Source organism: Lepisosteus oculatus, chromosome 6 (assembly GCF_040954835.1).
Source record: "Lepisosteus oculatus isolate fLepOcu1 chromosome 6, fLepOcu1.hap2, whole genome shotgun sequence".
NCBI lineage: Eukaryota > Metazoa > Chordata > Actinopteri > Semionotiformes > Lepisosteidae > Lepisosteus > Lepisosteus oculatus.
Genome location: NC_090701.1, coordinates 21970485 through 21992305, shown reverse-complemented (window position 1 = coordinate 21992305; position 21821 = coordinate 21970485). Strand labels below are relative to the sequence as shown.

The 21821-nt window shown below is 37.7% G+C and overlaps 1 protein-coding gene across 2 annotated transcripts in view; it reads right to left on the bottom strand.

Annotated features, from left to right (window-relative positions):
• The window catches only part of myom1b (myomesin 1b), a 70232-nt gene that overhangs the window by 15323 nt on the left and 33088 nt on the right, over nt 1-21821 (bottom strand). The window contains exons 18-37 of one of the 2 annotated variants that reach the window (XM_015354467.2): nt 20167-20484; nt 17144-17340; nt 16443-16569; nt 15543-15727; nt 15043-15157; nt 14168-14324; nt 13592-13698; nt 13171-13215; nt 12603-12739; nt 11104-11248; nt 7646-7705; nt 7056-7123; nt 6298-6411; nt 5354-5441; nt 4453-4491; nt 4086-4191; nt 3391-3554; nt 2732-2768; nt 523-545; nt 339-394 (exon numbers count right to left, since the gene is read on the bottom strand). In XM_015354467.2, the coding sequence (XP_015209953.1) occupies nt 339-394; nt 523-545; nt 2732-2768; nt 3391-3554; nt 4086-4191; nt 4453-4491; nt 5354-5441; nt 6298-6411; nt 7056-7123; nt 7646-7705; nt 11104-11248; nt 12603-12739; nt 13171-13215; nt 13592-13698; nt 14168-14324; nt 15043-15157; nt 15543-15727; nt 16443-16569; nt 17144-17340; nt 20167-20484 (2288 nt within the window). The remainder of the gene's footprint in view (nt 1-338; nt 395-522; nt 546-2731; nt 2769-3390; nt 3555-4085; nt 4192-4452; nt 4492-5353; nt 5442-6297; nt 6412-7055; nt 7124-7645; nt 7706-11103; nt 11249-12602; nt 12740-13170; nt 13216-13591; nt 13699-14167; nt 14325-15042; nt 15158-15542; nt 15728-16442; nt 16570-17143; nt 17341-20166; nt 20485-21821) is intronic. The other variant, XM_015354466.2, reaches the window with a different exon arrangement.

The following is a 21821-nucleotide window of genomic DNA, read 5'->3' as shown; positions in this document are numbered from 1 at the left end:
ACTATAGGCTATTATTGTTTATTACAAGTAAGTGGGAAGTTATTATAAGCGGGAAGCTAAATCACCTCCTGTTGACTGATCCAATATTAGGACTGCTGTAAAGAGACCTATAAACTATATAAACAGTTTTGGAATTTAATGCTGAGAAATTTGCCTTTTCAATAGTGTGGGTAATTGTATGTGTACGTGATGCCATAATTTCCATATTTTAAATTGTGCTCTTTGATAAGTAACTTCAGTGTAGGAGAGCAAAACCTTTTTTTAAAGATTGACATGACATGGAAAATAAATAAAGCCCAAAGTTTGCAACATGTGAAAAAGCCCCTGAGATGTTTTACCTTGCCTTCTTGAATTGTCACCACATCAGGCAGACCGCCAACAACTCGAGCACGATCTAGAAACAATCAATCACAGACAGTCAGGGGGCAAAGCTGAAGTAACTGACTTCATTGTATGAAAGCAAATTTTTCCATATATTTCTTTTATATTCTAAAACTACCACCTCAGAAAATATGTACTCACTTCTTTCAGCTATTGCAGCTTGCCTGGGGAAGGAAAAGAGACAAAAAAGGTCAGAAGCTGATATGGCAGAAATTACAATGAGCTGTGTTGTCTCCTCTCATTTGAAACCTTCTTTGCGTTGTTCATTTAGAATACATTGTCTGCTGTTTCTCAGTTCAAGACAGAAAGCACTACGTGTCTGGAATTTAGTTGTTCCAAACAGCTTACATTTATGAGTGCTATAAATGGTGTAAGTTTTGTACTAATTCTTGGGTCATATTAAATGGTTACTGGATGCCACTGGGTTAAGTGTCTTAACCCATAAAGGTGCTCACTGAGGAGTACAAATTGAGCACTATAGTCCAGGCTTTGTTGCTTTGAGTCTGGGCTACGTTGTTTCCCACGTGAAGAAACAGGATACAATTAACAAAGTGCCACCAGTGGGGTATCCTTGGGCTACCCTTGTGACATGTGAGGCACCTGTGAGCCAGTAGTGTTCTGAGTGTGATTCACATCACTCCTCCTGCTGTGCCTTCTGTAGGCACTGTGAGACTGTAAGTGAAAAATAGAGGGTAAATCTGACAAGTGCTTGTTTCAGATAAAAAGGCTGTATATATCCTCATCCACCCCTGTCACTAAAGAGTAAGAATGAGTCTGAAGAGTAAACAGAGTATTTTTGGTACTCCGGAACCCAAAATGATGAATGATAAGTTTACAGCAAATTGACTGACTTAGTTCTAGGGAGCTAGAAAAACTGTATTCCTAAACCCCTGAGCTCGGTCACACAAAAGCACATAGCAGTCCTTACAACTACAAAATCAAAAACTAAATAAACATCAATTAATTTTTGAAGAATCTATTTATACATAGATACATACATCTGGATGGAAGCCATCCAGATTTATATTTATATCCATGATTAATTAGAACAATAAAAATAATTGCCAGAAAAAATTATGGATTTGATAATGTACCTTGCTTAAAAAAATCCTAAAGGACATTTTATGTGCTGGAGTAATGGAACACACTGAATGCTCTCCCTATGCCCATGTGGGTTCCCATTGTGCAAAGACTTACAGTACTGGTACTGTAAGTTAATTGGCTTCTTGGAAAATTGGCCTTGGTATGTGCTGTCTGGTGGACTGGCATCCAGTCCAGGGTGTACCCTGTCTTGTGCCCATTGCCTGCTGGGATAGGCTATGGCTTCATGAAACTCCATGTTGGATAAAGTGATTCGAAAACTGATGGATCGATGTTGTGGATTGTTTTATGGGCATCCCTTAACTTGTGGTGGCCATTTGTCTGCAGTCCTTGAAGAGCGGCTCCAGCAATATCCATGCTTGCAGCTTCTGACTGTTTTCAGTTTGTTACCTCCATTTTTACCCTAGGGAAATATTCTGAGACCTCTATAAGGTTCTGGAGGATTCCCCTTGCATTTCCAAATAAGTTACCTGTAGATTTGTTTTGTTTAATTTAAATTAAAGTATTACTTAAAGATGTGAATAAATTGAACATGTTTTCACCAGGAATTGAATTAATTATGCTATAAAGTAAATTACTCATAAAAAATATGCTTTGTGCAATGCTATTATGAATACATAACATTTTAGAATTGATTAAAGAAAGACACATTATCCAAATCATAACTCTTTCTGTTATGAGTGTTTTGCTTCCACTTCATCTGCAGTTTTAATAAACCTGGAGGGCACTGTATGTATGAAAGTGGCAAAAATCATTTTAAATGTGATGCCTCTTTGAAATTTGTGGAACATTATTTTTTAACTTGAATTATCAGCTGTTATCTGTACCAAAAACAGATGGTCTAGAAGACCCGTCAAGTATTTTTTGGAGGTAATCTCATTTCTTTGTTTGCACAGCCTACGGAAAGCATTACAATACATCAAAACAAGTGTTAATGCTTTCCGATAATGACTATCTTGTAAAAACGTCAAAATGAATAAATCTGAAGAAGCCATTGTTAACTGTCATTGATTAAGTACATACTGTCTGGGTGTATCTACACCCCCCATGGAGCAGAAAATTACTGAAGGCAGCATTTTCACTGTCTGGGCTCACAGGCTCAACAAAGCCCTGCTTTGTTGATTTTTTTCTGTGGAACAGCAGTAAAAGAAGGAGAAAATGCTTATGAAAATCTTAGGTAGAAAGGCAGAACAAAAAGAATAGCTTGTGAATTCTCCAACAATAACATCTCACATTTTTGTTTACTTACTTCAACCTCTGGAATTCGGCAAATGCTTCATCAAATGCTGTATCAGAAAAGAAAAACATTAGTGAGGAAGCCAGAGAGGTAGTCTTAAGACAACCAATATCTGACAAATGCATGATAGCTTAAAGATGGTTTTTAAGGAGCATATAAACAATGAGCAATTGTTTTAAAAAATACGAACCCTTTAATAATATTTCAGATTGAATTCTAGCTACAGACGAAACAGCTTCTTTAGACACAGGCAGGAACATGCCTACAGTGATCATCTCCTTTTCTGCTTAAACGGCCCAGCATGTCATAATGGTCACCTTTTTTCTTACATTTGAGATTAAAATCCCAGTTCATTTTCCGTGTGATGATTTCGGTGTCTGTGCCAAACCTGAGACTAGACTCACGCTGGTAAACATTTGCATGTACTGTATAGTATTCCCATAAAGAAATGGAATAGTAGCTTTTGCTCCAGAACACAAAAGTGTCTTTTACAACCCAACTTTTGTTTTTTTCAGAAAGCAAATTCGGATTGAAAGGCCAGTTAATTAGCAAGGCAATCGCCAGCCTAGGCAGCATCCCCCAAAAGATAAGATTAAAAACATGATATATCACGTACTCTATGCAGAGAATAAAACTAACTCTCCAATCCAATGTACATTCCAACAGCATACCTTGTCCAGAGAGGTCCACGGTTTTCTGGACTCCAGTCTTGCCATCGAAGATTTCAATGGCATACTTGCCCTTGTCTTTCTCAGTGGGCTCGTTGATCTGCAGCCAGAGCTGCTCTCCTGTCACTCCACTCTTGACTCTGTCTGTAAAGGAAATCTTAGATTCTCTGCAACAGGAGAGAAAAAAAAAACGCGCTGAAACCCATATTTATAATCGGATTTATATTTATACTATATGTATACTTAAATCTATACTTGGTAAATGAACGAATGTGTCTGTAATTTCAAAAAACTTGTGGAATGCCACATGATGTTTTAACTGAGATGCAGTTATTCTCATTTTTTCTTTTCTATAGAAAATATGAATCCACACTGATTTTTTTTTTCATTTACAGACCCAAATTGGGATTACCTCTTGTTTTCAGGTTTAGTTTACAGCTCCATCTCTACTGCAAAGGGATAATAATATCTGAGAGACATGCTCCTCTGACATGCCCACCTTTTAGAGCATTTCATGATCTGACACATGGCAAAAGTTTGCTCCAAAGCGTGTGAACATGTGGTGTTTGCATGCTAAAATGGCGGGAAAACATAACTTTATTGGCAGATTACAACCAATTTAATATATTTAAAGTTAAGGTTTGAAAACATCACGTTGACTTGTTGCTACTTCAGTAGATAATAAAATGGTTCCTTACTTGTGATGCCAGCCAACTCTGAGCTCATCAGTGTAGTAAGTGACAAAGCAATAGAGTCTGATTCCTTCCTCTGTGCTCTGGATCTTCAGATCTGTGGCAGACTGAGCTGGAAAAACAGACATTGAACTTTACAGCAGGCTATCAAAGGCAAGCATGGTAAAATCACATTTTCATCATACTGTATATCTTTTCTTGGGGCACATAACACCATTTTGAAGTTTTTTTTACAATGAAATCAAATTTAATGGGAAAAGTGGGACAAAAATATCTGGTACATTTTTTTAAAATGTATCTAATATTGTATACAAATACTTACAATACAAAGGTTAAATAAATAAGAGTTCTTTCTGTACATGCAGTTTCTTACCAATAACTCTGAATACATCATTCATCAAATCCCTGAAACCTGGAATACACAACAGTAATACTGTATTAGCATATTAGCATTGTGTCAGTATAACTGTATAAATATGACTTTAAAATGAAAGCAATAATATTATTGATGTATCAAAATTGCTAAAATCACAGAAATATCTATACAAGCCAAGAGAAGATATGATCAATTTCTGATCTTGTTGACCAGGTAAATCCCAAGATAGAAGGAGATGGCTGAACAAGCAAGCATCACTAACATCAACCCTCCCATCCCAGTCATACACTAAAATACACTGGCTTTATCATCTTTTATAACATTCCCTTTCTCTCCATTTCTTTGCACCAGAAATTTAAGGTCAGAAACCAACACAAAGCCTAGAATTGAGTGTTTGGGGAAGAAGAACATTACAGTTAACAAAAGACTCAGTTTAAATGGGGGACAAATATAACTTTGAATATATAAAAAACATGTTTATTATTTATTTAATCTTTTATATCAATTGAAAACAAAGCCGGATTTGCAAAGACAACTTTGAGAGAACCCATTAACACAGCAGTGCATTTACTGGGAAAATCTATATAAAATCTCTTGCTCAAGGTTACAACGGGAACATTCCACTTGGGATCTGAACCCATTAACCTCTGGCCCTGAGTCCCTAACTATTTTTTAACTACTTTATACTGCTACCTGTATACTGCTAGATCAGGTTAGTTTAGTTTCTATGTTTGTTGTACATTTATTTGTACTACCTTAACTGCATACCTCTTTCAGAATACGATAGTGTACTTGCTTTGTTTAGGGAAAACAGTGCTCTAAACTAGTCATGTCACTCTAATATTTCACAGGAAATACAAACATGAATCAGACAGCAAATGAAGGGATGGTTAGTGACCTTGATCAGTCAGATTGAGTGAACTCTTGTCCTTTCCTCTGTCGTCCCTAAGAATCACTTCATATACACCTGCATCTTTCTTTGAAATCTAAGAGAAAAGAGATTTAAATTAAATCGGAAGCAGCACCATTTGTGATATTAATGAAGGGCACTATTGTGTTTTGTTACAGAAAAAGAAAAATCATTATTTTTGAAGAAAACGCAGGTTAAAAGCAGTTCATTCTTTTACAGTACAAGTTGGAAAATATGCCTGTAATTGGCTTACAGCTGTTTACCAATGTAGGGAGTCAGTGTCATGCCCACCGGTGCTTTAAACCTGAAGTCATCCAGCATCATAATGACATACAGCTGACTTCTCAATATAGAGGCTTAAAAACCAGATTCATGGGAGAAAGGGCAAAGACACATCCTACTCAAGATCAATAATGAGTGACACCTCTTTAAAATGTTCCTCATGTGTTCTGAAACCAATATGAGCTTGCTCTTTAACTTGATGGACAAATTCAGTACAGTATGCTTCCAACCTTTATAGCAGAAGCAAGACTACATTTAAAATAAAAATGAGCATTATTTATACGTAGTCAAGAATTGGCCTTGAACTGTCATAGATTTGTACCTGTAATAGGTGTATATAGAAAAGATCAAATCTACTGAATGATTTCCATTTCACTTTGGTTAAATCAATGATAGAATGCACAACCATGAAGTGGGTCTAAAATGATATGTGCACATTTGAAAGCTTGTTTTTCCCGTATAATGATTTAGAAAATTATGGAAAGAGTTAAATGAAGTTAAAAACAGAGTAATAGTATGGCACATAGAAAAGTATGGTAAAGTAAAACCACAGCCAACTGAAGGAAATGCACAAAATAAGCATAGAAAACTACAAAGCATGAAAGAAAACGAGCACTTCACATACGCCAATAACATCTATATCGGCTTACCTGGGAGATCAAAAGAGTGCACACTCCTTCTTTGAAGTCATGTTTGTTGTCTACCATGATCTCCCTCTCATCCTTGTACCAGATAATGCTGGTCTCCTTCAGAATATTAGCCACCTGAAGGGGGAAAAACAGCCTGATTTGCTTCTAGAAAATAAATAACACTTCTTTCCACCCTCATCTCCAGTACCAAATCCCAGCTGGGGTTTCAGATGTCGGGCATAAGGAGATGTTTGGCATTAGGGGCTGATGGCATCTTGTGATGTCACCCTGCTCAATTGAGTGTCTGTTACATAAAGCAGGTGCTGAGAGAAGGTTCAGCTTAATCTAGTTACTGTACATGTCTAAAGCTATTTTTACAGTAATGTACGGGCACTGGCTCTTACGGGTAAGTCTTTATAAAATTGGAAAAATACGAATAAAATCTTTATTCATGTATTGTAAAAGTACATTAACACATTAATCCACTTGTGAGCAAACATTTTTCAGCTCTGGCATAGATGAGTTAGGGAGTCTCAGTAAGTAAGGATGCCTCAAGACATGGAGTTTCATGCCCAGTTACTGGACTGCAAGTTTCAGTTTAAATATAGGAAATCATTTATTTGAAAATTCTGATAACAATATGATCAGTGATCACTGCAATGCAGTTTATTGTTCTTAAAAGCAAAGTCTGCTGCAACCTAGAGGTTTTCACGATGTTTTAAGAACCCCTGTGAAGTCCAGTCTTTAATAACAGGATACTGTATATCTCAAGGCCTTACCTTGCATTTCAGCAACACATTGCATTCTGGGGTAACTTCCCAACTAAGGTATTCTGCAAAATGCGGACCTGCAGGAGCAAAAGAGATATAATTGTCAGGAGAAGCTGCCCAAAACCTATGCCATTAACACCTACACTTCAGTTTTGCTTCTTGGACATTGGCTCTTTGTTTTCCCAACAAAAAAGCTCTGGACACTGGGGAATCTTGCTTTCAGTTCTGATCTTCCACCCCATATCAGAATTTGCAACATAGTCTGAACTTTTACATCTTAACTTAAAACTGACTTCTATGCTCTAGTTTGAAATTCTGTTAAGTTCACAGCTTAATTTGTGCATATCTGTCTCTTTTGTTTCTTTTACTTGTGTAGCACATTGAGATATGAAAGGTTCTATATAAAATTAAAATCATTAGACTGCTATTACATATTACAGCTTCATTCTTGTGTGAACATTTCTAGATGTTTAACTACTTGTTTTCATAGTCCATCATATTGTTTTTGGGATAACCAAAAATTTAGGTTTAAAGCAAAATGAATGCACAACTATTATAATTTTTCATCTTCTGTCCACAGATATTTCCTTGTTTTTTACCTTGCTTTCTGAACCATTCTTGTCTCTGGAATTCCGATTCCTTCTGGAGATTCTTGAACACTGAAAATAATTTTTTAAAAATCTGATTAATCCCAAAGTCTGCACTTTTTATGGACTTCAATGATGGTGCTACAAAAACAAAATGTTGTCGACTTTTAATGAAATACATCTTGATTCATGCCAGAGACACTAATCAGCAATACTGTTGGACTATCTTGCCAGGGCAGCTCTGATACTGGATTGGTGAAATCCAATATTAGAGCTTCTCAAGGCTTTTAAAATGAAAATTGCCTTTAAGTATTTACATTTACAATAAATAAGAAAAAATGTATTGCACACAATTCACAGAGAAATTGTGTACCATAGATCAATTGATAATGGATAAACAGAACAAATGCAATGTGAAATCAATACCAGTGATAAAATACCAAGCTGCTAAATAGGCCATCAAAACTTCAATTATATGTCTGTGTTTGGACTGCACATCAGAATCATGGGAGTAACAGGATTCACATATCAGCAAAGGACTATATCATCTGTGGAAAGAGAATCTAAAGTTTTCATCAGAAGTAAACAGCTGCACCTCCTTTAGCCAGACACTAAAACCCAAAGCAGCAGACTTCCAAGTAGGCAAAGACGCCACTGAAAGGACATTGAGGAGGCTGGACAGATCAGCGGTGACTAATCCATTGAAATTAATAGCCAGTCTCACAGGAGCTCCTTTTCACCAATGAAAGATATCATGACAGAGCTTCCAGACCCAAGCCATTAAACGACGATGAGAAAATTATCTAAATCAAACTGTCTGCTTTTTCTGACAGTTTTCTTATAGCGGCCATGTGTATCCTGAGATAAACTTGGCAGGAATACGCAACAAACAGGGCACTTTCCATAGTTCAGTGAAGAGAAAATGTGTTTTTTGTTAATACCAAAACAGTCACAGTAGTCTGTCATTTTCAGGCTCTGACCACATAGCTCCTTCCTGTTTTAACATTGATATCTACGTCCAGGAAACAGCAAAACGAGAACAGAAAAACAAAGGGAACATTCTCTACTGAGTGACAATGAAGGCATTAAGATTGTGTGTTACTATACCCTGGTCAAGAACTGGATGTGAAAGAAATCTGTTGTATAGTAAGGTGTCTCTTAGTTTTTCTTACTACCCACAATCACTGTTTGACAAATCTGCTGGCTGCTCAGTATTCAGTGTCTGCTGGCTCTTGCCAGTGTTCTCTGTTTGATTTTCTGTTTGATGACACAGCAATCATAATAGGATTTGTAACTTTTTAGAAGTTTAAATTTCTTTTTGGAACTTCCAAAAATAAAATTAACTTAAGAAATAACTCTACGCTGAATTTTTCAAAAAGCTGACATTTCAAATCCTTTGTACTCTTCTTGAGTCCTAAATTGTCCTCTCTAACATGATCAAGCAAATCCTCTGTCTAGGCTAAACTAGGACACTGCACTGGGGTTCATGGCTCAGTGGAGTTTAAATGAAATATCACTAAGCTTTTCGCACTTCAATGGCCTCAAATTCTTCTTGCTTAGAGGGTAGAAAAAAATTATAAGCACACAGTTCTGCATTTTCTGCCTCATGTGTAGAAATACAATATGATTTCTCAACAGGTTAAGGAAAGCCATGATCTTTGACATTCAGAATGACTCAGGAAACCCTTGTTTTAACCTGGGTTTTCAACTTTAAGTCTAAGCTGTATTTTGCCTCCATACAGTGGCAAAAAGATTTGCCAAAAAAAGAACACATACCAAATGTGGCATCTAAAAATGTAACATTCCAAGTGTTTTTTGTATCTTGTGTGTCATACAGTTTAACATAAAGAGTGGCCATATATAACTAAGCAACTAAGAACACTATAATTTGTAAATATATGCCTATATCCACATGCCAATTGTTTTAAGTTTTATAGCACTGTTATTATAGTGCTATAATTTAATACCTTATTATTAAGTCACATGATCAGCAATACAGCACTTAAAATGATGTCCAGTTGATTGACAAAAAAATCTTTATTGATTCAACTAATGCTTGATAAAACGGGTTCATAATATACAGTATATACAGCAGGATGAGTTCCCTTGGAGATCAGTCTCACCAAACATGGCAAATAGCTAGAAATAGTGTTACGCTGCCTCCTAATGGACACTTCACTTGTATCTTGCTCTTCATCCATATTCCAAGAACAAAATAATACCACCAAAAACAAGGAATACTGGAATCCAGCTGTGTGAACTCTGTTTAAAAATAAGCCACAGCTTCCTTTTCCTCTATCACGCTGTCATTAAGTTTTCACACATTACATTACATCCGAGCCACATAATAGATTTTATATTGACTAAAAAGTTGCTGGCTTTCGTTACTAAATCTATTATTTACTCTATGTAAAGCACTTCATTAAGTACTGCATTGCCAATTAAAAATGTATGATGCCCCTAGGTTGGCCCACATTCTCACATATTTCATACCTAAAATGTAATTTGATCTTCATGAAAGACTTAATAACAGATTAAGACAATTTGATTCAAGTATAATACAAAGACATATGATGTATATGGATAAATAAACAAAATCACCCAAATGATCTGTTGGAATACATTGTTTTTTGCCACTCAAAACATTTGTCACTATAGCCAAAATTTCTTGCTCATCCAAGTGTACTGGGTCATCCATGTCAACATGAGACAGACAGACATATTTTTACAGGGCAATGATTGCTGTTTGTCCTCTCCGGAAAACCAATCCTGTTCACTGTTTTTCTAATGGCTGAGGCATGAACACTGACATTAGCCACGACAACAACAGTCTGCAGATACTTAAATGTTACTATGGGGGTTCTTTGTGAACACTGGATTTTGTTCTAGGTTGCTCTTGGGGAGACCTTTGTAGGATGATCAATCCTGAATCAAGTCACTCTAATCTTTAATATTGGTCTCACAGTGAATGGATGGAGCCTAAAATGTTTAGAAATGCCTTTGTAACCATCACTGATAAGCATGATGTGTGTTTTCCCTTGTATATTCCCCTTGCACCAAACTCACTCATTTTCAGGTCATTATTTAAGACAAAACCTTTTCAACCACAGTCCTGGTTTATTTGTTACCCAAATATTTAGCTGCCTCCCTTATTTGTGCTAAGAAAACTAAGGGTTCACTTATTTCACATACAGTACACTGATTCTTATTTTCTTTCTATTTAATTCAGCATCGTGCCTCATAAAACATTGAGCTGTTAAATGTAAACCAGTTTGGTTATTAAATAAAAGACTGGTTTTGATACCCTTATTGGAAGCCTTGTTTGAAATTGTAATTCTCATATTTTGGGGAACAGAATATAACATATTTTTGGGGGGACTTTGTTTCTCTCTAAACACACACTACCATTCCTGTCACGGGCAGAAGAAATCCTTGAGAGAATGAATGAAGGGTCATAGAGTAGGGCTTACCTTCCCCAATCAGAACTAAGCTGGACTGATTGGTAGCTTTTCCATCCTGGAGCTGGAAGGTGAAAGTCCCTTCATCTTCATCCCCCAGCTTCTCCAAGAACATTTCCACGATACCTGTGTTTCTGTCAATATTCATTTTATATTTCTGCAACAAACAGAGGTAGTGGCAGTCAGTCAGTCATACAGTCAGGCTCAAGAGGCTTATGAAATAACACGTTCAGTGGTCTACCAGATAATTATTACAAATTGTGATTTGTGTTTCTTTATTTTTGTTCACAAAATAATATATTTCCTGTTTGTTTACTGCAGATAGTGGGCCCAGATGTTTGCAATTCATTACTAATACATAAATCATGAAATATAACATTCTGTCCTGTCATATTTTTCATGCTAGCTCAGGATCTACTGTACATTGTAAAATGACCCAGTACAAATTTTGAGTAAAGTCCTGTCTAATTTATCTTTCTGTGTATGTATTCCCTTTTGTCTTCCTTTTTAAAAATAAACTGAATTTTGTAGCTAATTATAGGCATCACTAAATATGTTTATCCTGACTCTTTATCCCAGGATACTCAGTTACAGTCATTTCATACCACACTAAATGCAGGGATTTCCAATATGCTTGCACCACCACTTAAAAACACCACAGGGAAGAAATGAATCATGCTATTTAAAGCTTAGGTCCTTGAAGTTCTAAATATTGTATTTTTTATGAACTGGAAAAGCAGAAAAATCTACTCTAACGGAAAAAATGAAGTCAACGTTTGTGAACATCTTATGAAACAAATTCAAATATACTTTCAATCATTAAATGAACAAGGATACAAGTAATCCCAAATAAGGTATTAGTAATAAGGAAAGAGCCAATTATTAAACACTGAAATAATGGTCTGCCATCTGTGGTAAATTTAAAAAGTGTTTTTTAAGCCTAGTTTCCTACTTTGGATCTATTGTTTCTTATAAAACCACATTTTCCTCATTTTAAATATTGCAAAAAAAGAATAAAGGCAAAGAAGAATCCATTGTATAGTACCTCCTTATTTCTATCAAATGGCCTCTAAAATAAGGTCAGACAACTATATTTTTAGTATTCTCCATTTTCCCTTTTCAGGATATTTATGCCTGTCATAAAGCCATGGAAAAAAAATCTGCAAAGCTATAAAAAGAATGTAAAAATCTTAAATATCCCTGATAACATTATGATTCATATCAAATTTAGAATGAAGACATAAAACAAAGTGCATACTTATCATTCTTCTGTAAGACATTTAACTGATGCATCATGTCAAAATGAAATGCAAAACCTATTACTTATGAACTGGATTCACTGCAAGTATTTTTTGCTGTCTTCTGGGTCTGAATCTCTAATTATTGCTAAATGCTCATATTTATTTAAAAGTTGGAAAGAGGTTTTGTGTGAGTCACGTGTTGCAATGCCCTAGAGCTGCCTAACAGCATAGCAAGAGAAACACATGTAATTCATTTGTACTGAGTTGTACCTCTCCTTGGGAGAGTATGGCATCATTAAATACGTAGTTAGCCTTCCCGTTGGCAGACATTTTCTCTGCTTGTAGCCAGAAACGGACACGGCCTTTCTCCAAAAGCTCCACCTCCAGCTCTCTCTTCAGTGGAATAGCTGGCCAAAAAAATGCAGATATTGAGCAATGACTGGGAGCAGCAGTTTTGTCCTCCTAGAAAAGTTAGTTCTTTGTCATGATTACGTCCCTGATGAATGTCGCAGACAATAAACATTTCACAAGCTTTTCTGCTGCACATTATTTATCACATTAAAGGATCAGAGCGAGAACACTGTAGACACTATCAGACAAAATCATAAGGGGGTGTAATAAGAACCTAAACAGAAGGGCAAGAGAATGAAGTAAAGTACTTTAAGACATAAAACAACTGGTGCTGAATGTCATACAGGGTAGTGGCAAGTCATTCAGAGTGTGTCCTTGTGCTACCAGCTGTGCTACTAACAGACAGGTACTTTTCAAGTATTTTGTGACCTTGTGCTACTTAATCTATTTTTATAATATGCCTTTCTCAAAATTCATTCCTACTTACTGGGGAATTTGTGGTCATGGCTGATCTCTAGTAGACGCTTTAGCTCTGTGTGGAAAAACAATAAAGATTATTAGTTCTGGTTCTGTTCAAGTATTTATTTATTGCTTGTTTGAATTGCTTGTTTTAAAGAAGACATGACACGTCCAACAAATTTCACAGTTGAAGATGGGAACCACTCAAATAAATAAGACCACACAACGCCTTGCCTTACAAAATTAAAAATATTGATAGGTATACCTAAACTCAATACCTCTTCACACACAACATTATTATACAATCATTTGGTGGCTCAGTGTTGAATCACAGAGCATTTGAGATTTTTGAAAAGATAATTTGTCCTTTTGCAAGTCCTCCTTTGAGGGGCATTGGGAGGCTCCAAAAATGTCACACAATTCATGAATCACCCCTAACCATGACGTACCTTCTTCATCTAAGTTATAGCTAGCAGAAATGCCATCTGTGTCCGTGACAACACAAGAGTAAATGCCCAGATCTTCAGTTGATGGATCATTAAAGATAACTCTTGACCTTAAAAAAACACAGTAAAATATGGCATTAAATATATATTTATTTCCATAAGCATATTATTTTTCATTATTCATACTTGTGACATTTGCCCTTCCAAAATTACACATAATTTTATTTCATGTGTGTACATGTATGGGCTGTGCTTGGGTCAGCAATATTTTTTATTTGTGAGATGAGTAGTATATTGCATATTATATCTTTATTATTATTGTTTCAAAAGTAACTTGTACATACTAAGTAACTGTACTGTACAGTGCTTAGCATGAAATTATATTACTGTAATGGGAACTTGACTATCTAAAACGTGAAGGTAACCAACCAGCACTGCCGCTGGTTTCACTGACATGATTCACTGGTGAATTGTCCATTATTCATTATAATGTTGCTTAATTCTTTTGGCCATGAGAGAAAGGAATAAGCTGTGTCTTTCAGTCATTGTGAAGTAATGCCAGTAACACACACCATTTACCTGCCACCTTTGGTCTCTACAGTAAGGCGGGACAAGTCAGAAAGTCCTTCATAATTCTTGGACCACACAAATTTAGATTCTGCGGTCATCTCAGAACATTCATAAATCAGCGAAATCACACCATCATCATCAACGTCCACGACCACCTCCTTGGTACCTGAAAGATAACGAGGCTTGTCATATTAGAATGGAAAAGTAAACCTCTTATTTCATGCTTTAGTCAGTTCTCCCTTATTTGTTTTCACTTATTGTCTGTTATGGGATCATCTGGCAAGCACCTAATGTAGCTTTTGAGGTCAACTCATTTTTTACTCTTGCCTCCATCTTGCGATTTGCTTGCAGACAGCTGGGAGAGATCCTCTATAACGTTTGAGTGACATTCACTCCTTGTTGCTTCGCAGCCAAGAAATCTTTCTCCCCCACTACTTCAACAGCCATAATTCAAATGGTGTAAAATTCACAATTCCCTGTTATCTAAAGTCATCCCTCATAAAACAGGACTCCTAGCCCTCTGATGCAGTGAGCTTCAGTGCCTGATTTTCTGATTGGTTTTGAGGGATGGGCACTTTGCTGGAACATATGAAGTATAAGGCATGCTTCAGACTTGCTTTATGCTAGGCAGCCTGGCTAATATACTTCAGCCAGTGTTTCAGTGTTTCACATTCTCCTGATTGGATTAAATGATGCAGCGTGAGTGCAGTTGGGCTCTAGTTTTGTATTGCCATCTCAGGCATACCTTTCTGTCTGTGCCTTTCATCACAAGGATCATCATACGTGCTGCACTAAAAATACAACACCCCTGGCATGAGGGATTCCAGTACCCTTTATAAACCGGGGAAGCAAAGTAACAGGAACGCAAAGAATAAAAATCATACCTGGACGAGTCTCAGCTAAAACTGGCTCGGTCGCATCAGAGGGCTTCCCAACCCCTGCCCTGTTCTGCGCCCTCACACGGAACACATAGGTAGTGCCTTCCTTCAGGTCTTTAATCTGTCGAAGAAGAAAAAAACAGGTTTTAACTGGAGCGTCCTTATGCAAACTGTTGGGATAACAAAAAGCTCTTGTAACAGGTTTGGGGGTTGGTGACAAGGAGTGGTTATTTCCCCTTTACGAGCCATCCTAGTGTAGCAGGAAGCAAAGAGGAGCTGGAGTGGTACAAGTGCACTAAGATGATCAACTGAAATAGCAACATGCAACATGCAAGGAGCTCTGTGAAAATGGAACCCTGAAGTGTTGATAACTTTAGGGTTGCATTAACATAACCTGAAATGCATTAAACTAAAAGTCCTCAGGGATACGATATAACCACCTTCGACCTTCAAGCTAGTCTCTAAGTATTTCTCTTTAACAGGCTCACTCCAGAAACGATGCCTACCTTTATGTATTTATTCTGAATTGCCTTCTCATTGACACTTCTCCAGTGCTCTTCCCCAGCATGTTCCTCTTTGATGTCTACGTAGAACCCATTGACCTCGCTGCGGCCCTGGTACACTGGCGGGTTCCACAGCAGCACCAGTGAGTCCCTGCGCACCTCTGTGATTCTCAGCTCATAGGGGGGTCCTACACAGCAGGGGTGAGAAATGATTGATAGGCACAGCACAGCATTCACAGAACCAAGGTACTAGCCAGTCATGAGGTGAGGGAGGCATGAGCAAAATTAAGAAGATAAAGGCAACATGGTGGTGCAGTGGCTAGCATTCCTGCCTCTCAGAACTGGGGCCTTGTGTTTAATACCAGGGGCACTGTCTGTGTGTGTTTGTTTTCCCTGTGTTCTCGTGGGTTTCCTCCAGGTGTCCAAAGACATTTGGGAAAACTGGCCCTGGTGTAAGGGTGTGCATGTCTATGTTTGTGTCTGTGTGTCTGCCCAGTGGTGTCTAGGGTGTGTCCTGCCTTGTGCCCACTGTTAGGCAGAATAGACTCCAGCACCTAGAATTACATGTAAGTAATTTCATCATTGCTGTTTTGCGCTGTCTAGAATCTAAAAATGTTTAAACAAAAAAATGTGTCTGAGTGCTGGTCAAAGAATCCCACCCAACCCTTGGTGACACTCAGCTAATTGTGCAAAGGTGCCTGGGGAAACCCAGTCACAGTTGCCTAGTGGCATCACCTAGGCTCAAACCCACAAAGAAATTATCTCTTCCCGATTCGAGCTGAGAAGTCATTTCCTGCCCCAGCTGTGACTGACATTAAAATGGTGAATTCTGACGAAATGAGCTCTGACCCCAGTTTCAGTGCTCCTCAGAGCTGGAGTCTGTACTGAATGCTAGATGCTCACCTGGCACAGCAATGGTCCACTCCTCACACTTGAAGGAGTTGCTGGGCTTGGACGGCACACCCACTCCGGCCACATTTGCAGCCCGTACCTGGAACTGGTAGATTCTGTTCTCCTTCAGGTCATTAACCTGGAGCACACAGACAGAAGGAGCACTGTGGGTATGTTCACAGCTGATTGATAGCCAGAACGACCTTCAGGAGGTGTAATTTGGAACCCCCCTAAGCAACACAAAATTCAGCCTTCTCAATGTTGCAATGAGAAATATGTGGTGATGCCAAACAAAAGTACAGTAAGTGCATTATTTTGCATGTTGTAAGCCTGAGCTAGTTAGAATGTAGCACCTCAAATGAGATAGGTAACTCCATTAGCAAAGAAACAGAATGAGAAAAATGCTAAAACAAGGATTTGGACATTTTTAATCTTTACTCTCTGCTCACTACTCGTCGGTGCTCCAGTTTTAAGGCCTTGAAATATAACTCAGCTGGTTAAGTATACAAGAAAACTCATTTTCCTTATTAATTCTAGGGGATAAATGTGCCCCAAAAGTTCTTATATTGATAATCATTGAGTAATAAATTCAATTCATTAATTGCAATTTCCTTGTATGCACATTTTGGTGGAGTAATTGTTTTACAAGTTTACATCTCCTCGTTTCCTTTTAAACAATCAACAAAGAAAGGGGGAAGAAAACGGCTTCTTACCCTGTAGGCTCTTTCACTGACGGCCTTTATGTTTGCCTCGTGCCACTTTCCTGGCACTCCGTCGACAACCTCGCGGTAATCCACAAAGTAGCCAATAATCTCTGCTCCGCCAATAAACTTGGGCTGCTTCCAGCCGAGGACCATGGAGTCCTGCACGCTCTCAAGGACAGTGATTCCATAGGGCGGAGCCGGAGAGGCTGATTCAGGAAAGAGTGGGCGTTACAATCTGATAGGCACGCACTGTCTGCTCTGAGCTGTGAGATTCAAAACAACACACCTGCACAGTATATTATCATTTTACAAAGGCGACAAAGGGGGCTGCTCTGAAGTAAACGTTTCCACATGACTCAACAGGGAGAATGACTTAGTCCATAAAGTAACATAATAGAATTCTATCATTAATTCATTCTGCAAATATTTATATTTTCTGGTGTGTCTCTTGAGTGGTGGGAGGTTAAAACATGTCAGACATCTGTTTTTCGGCAGTGTGGATCCTTTTTCCATCTTTAAAAGTACCAGCTTCTTCAGAACAAGCCCGTATATATTTTTGACGTTCACAGTACAATTCTAAACACCTTCAAAGCTCTTGTTAAGTTAAAATGATGGGTTTTTTCTTTCACTCTGTGGCAGTGCTTAACAGCAATTGTGGAAATGCCATCACTCTGCGGTGACTGCTGTGTGTTAAAAATCACTGTAAACCCTAGCTTTAGAAACTCAGTCTAGAATAGCAGCATAGAGGTGTAATGATTTCATGAAAAGACTGAAATTGACTGTTCTGGACCAGAGGTCAACTTCAAGCTTCTATACATGATACTGACACCAAACATGTCTACAGTAAATTAGAACAGCCTTTTTGTATTCTTATTTATCTCAAGCAGCAGTAAATTATGAGGTAGAAAATGGGAACCCATCTATCACTTTTCTAACCACTTCTGGAGCCTATCCCAGCAAGCAACATGCACAAGGCAAGATACACTCTGGACACACTGACACAGACATCCACACATTTACACCAGGGCCAATTTTCCCAGAAGTTAATTAACCAACAAGTATGTCTTTTGGGCTTTGGAACCAGAGCACCTGGCGAAAACCCACTGGGCAAAACATACAAACTCCACACAGATAGCACCCCAATTATGGAATTGAGCCCAGGGCCCAGAGCTGCAAGGCACCAATGCCAGCCTCTGTGTCACAATGCCATATGGGTAACCATCCACTACATTCTACGCTAGACTGGTGATCATTATTTCCTTGGTTTAATCCTGGTTGCTAAAGCAGATACCAGGCCAAGAACATGTATTAACACTTAGCTTCCCACTCTCTGCTCTGAATGAACACATACAGTAAGTCATTGCACTCTCCATTTATCAGTTTGCCAATAATGTTAAAAACTTACCTTTGCTTTAGTAACACAAACTTATCAAACTTCATTTTTCCCCACATTGCATCTTATGTCCATATTATTGCACTCATGTAGATGAAGGAGCTGCAGTTGGTAATTTTACCTGCAGCTTTACATACAGTAGTTTTTACACTTACCTGTATAGTAAACAAGCAAACTATAAAGTTGAAAATATTGGCCACCTGAGTTCTAAGACATCATTATACCTCTAATTTATGAACATATTTGTGTACTCAAGTTACTTTTATCTCTTCTTCCCTCTGTGATTAGCCATCTGCAGACTAAGGGCAACAAAGGATCAGTTTCCCCTGTTTATTTAACAACATCCATGCCACAAACAAAGAAACCCCCTCTCAACGGATTTATCAGTAATATTTTCTAATTACTGCACAGCAGGTCATGGCTTTTTCCTAGAGTGTCAACTTAAAGATCCATTCTATAATGATGACTTTTGCCAACAGGCTCCCTTACCTCTACACAAATACAATGGGTTCTATCATATTTTAAAGCGACACAAAATTCATCTCTCTTGTTCAGCTACACATAAAGTACACTGACTGACCTCTCAGTGGTCAATGTTTTCTGAGGTAAAGCACAATTCACTGGACTGTTCTGCAGGTTCTGCAGGCTATGAACCTAATTCATAAAGCACTTCTTGCTACACTACTTTTATGGTAGTTTTTTTATAAAATAGGAAAATTATAGTCCTAATATTACAATACGTCAAATACATAAAAGAAAAGATATTTGCTTTATCTGTTAAATTTGCAGCATTAAAGATTTCATTAAAGACAACCCTGGTTGTGTCACTGAAAGCTGAGTGAGCCGAATAATCCCACGCTGCTTAGCAAAAGTCGGCCACAGTCTGGTAGTACCACGACTCAGGCTCAAACCGTGATCATAGAGCTAGACCAAGATTTAGGAGAGTGCGTTAATCATTTGGCCTACAACCAGCCTCTAATGAAGATTAACAGGTATGGGGGACCTGTTTATCATGATCAGAAAAGTTTGGGCCTAGCATTGTAACTATGCCAGGAGGATCAAGCTGGAAAACTGTAGCTGAGCATCAAACATCTGCTTCTATACTGACTGCATGCAGGGATAGTAAGGGGCAATATATTGCTAATGTTTCTTTCACAAAGCTACACATGCCAAAGCAATGCTGTAGTAGTAGAATAAACATATTAGTAATTGCAAGTAGGAAGATTTGGTCCCTTGATTTGATAAAACTTCCATCTACCAAAGCAAGTTAACACAGGGGTCCGATTTCTGTTTTGTTTCTGACATCTCAGATTAATTTTTCTGCCCCCTGATTTGCAATGTGTTTTTGTTCAGCTTTGCATGAATCAGTGGGCTAGCCTTGTACACCACTCATGGTTCTGAAACATCAGGCTCATCACCGCACCATCTTTGCTTCCATTAAAGAGTTGGGAAACATCGGTAGACACTTACTGGTACCTGCAGTACTAACCCAACGAAAGGATTTTCAGAAAGGATTTCTCGAGTTACAAGCAATTAGTTTAGCTGTCACGGATTGCAATTACTGAACAAAAAATGGAAGATTTTCAAAAGTTTAGTTACGTTTTGATTGAGGGTTTGGCCTCATCTTTGAAACTCTCACCTGATGATTGTCTCCGCTGCTTCGTTTTCTCCTGTGAGGATGAACCATCCAGAGGGGACTTACGTGTCTGCTGAGTAGCTACTTTCTGCTGTGAGCTGATACTCTTAGTTCCTTTGCCCTTACTTACTTTGGACTCTGGCACTACAGAGTCAGAGCTAGGGGTCAGCGTGTGCCTGTCAACCTGAGCTTCGCTTTTTAGACAGGTGTCAAGGCCAGGCTGGGAGGCCTCATGCTTGCCTGCCCAGTAAGGTGCGTGCTCGGTTAGTCCACCATTTTTATCACCCGTTTCAGGCCACACACCATGAGGAGTGCCTCCCCCTAGAGTTAGCAAAGAACAGTAAAGAGCATTTTCAGGTGCAAATTCAAACATCAGTAAAATAATTCAATAAATAAAGAAATTAAGCATGTTTAAGAACTTCTTCATATTTTTTTTTCCTTTTAGCAAAAAAAAAATGAAGACAAGATGAAACGGCAACATCTGAATGGACACACACGCAAGCCTTTTTAGTTAGATAGCACACACTTTAAGCTTTGGACCTTAATGAAAATGCCACGGTATGCCATGGTAATGAGGCATTAAATGTACATGAGGCATTTCTCTACACTGTGCCAGTGTGATGTGCTTTGACAGCTTATTAACCTTTGTCAAAGGCGTGTATCGTTCTACATGGTGTACTACACAAAGTGCCTCAGGACAAATGTGATAATTATGGCCTACCTGATTGATTATTAAATAAACTGTGAATAGTTCAATGAAGGAGAAAACAGTTTGAGCCTGAGAATACGAATGCATTTTAAACAAAGTTTTATAAGAGCACTAACGGGCTCTTTTGTTAGATGTACCGTAAGCCAAGTGCTTATAAGATTTTATTGGTAGTGTTTACAAATAAGATCACTATGTGAGTGAGATGCATTTTTGGCAATATGAAGCAAAATGTATCCGTGTATTCTCCATCATATTAGATTTGCTTCTTGAGACAAACACAGACTAATAATTTTGGTAAAAAATAACTGGCAAAAAAATAAGATAATGAAAATTCTGAAAAATAGTTGCTGATCATCTTAGTGTACCATAGAATTGTTTGTTGCTATTGAATAACAAGAGGAAGAAAATCCCATTGGCTGCCTTACCAAGGGTGTTTCAATTAGGGGGAACAATGCATACAAACACTGAAATGACTGGAATAGACATAAACACAGATTTAATTGTTGCGTCATGAGGCATGCTCAAATCACAGGAATCAAGATGTTAGGAGAGGTAGTTTTGCCATGGACTGCAGGAGTATCCCTAATCTTATTGAAACCTTTCTGTTTGATTTGGTAATTTTATCTTGACTGGCCTGAAAAAAATAAGAAGATAATTTCTAGAAGTTTGAAAAGTATTGTTTTTTCTATTTTGTGAGAAGAAAATACACATATGATTTTAAATGTATGATTCTGTAAATGTAAAAGACCAAACAGTTTATCTTTTAGTAAAAGCATTAATTTAGGTGTTATAATAAAGTAAGAGAAACTAGAGAAACTGTAAATCTTTTCTAAATACTTGGAGTTCTTTACATTTTCTAATGTCAGATTCAATGCCCCTGAACAAATCAGTTATTTAGAACCATTACGATATAAAAAACTACAATGAAGCTGAAAGATACAAACAAGGT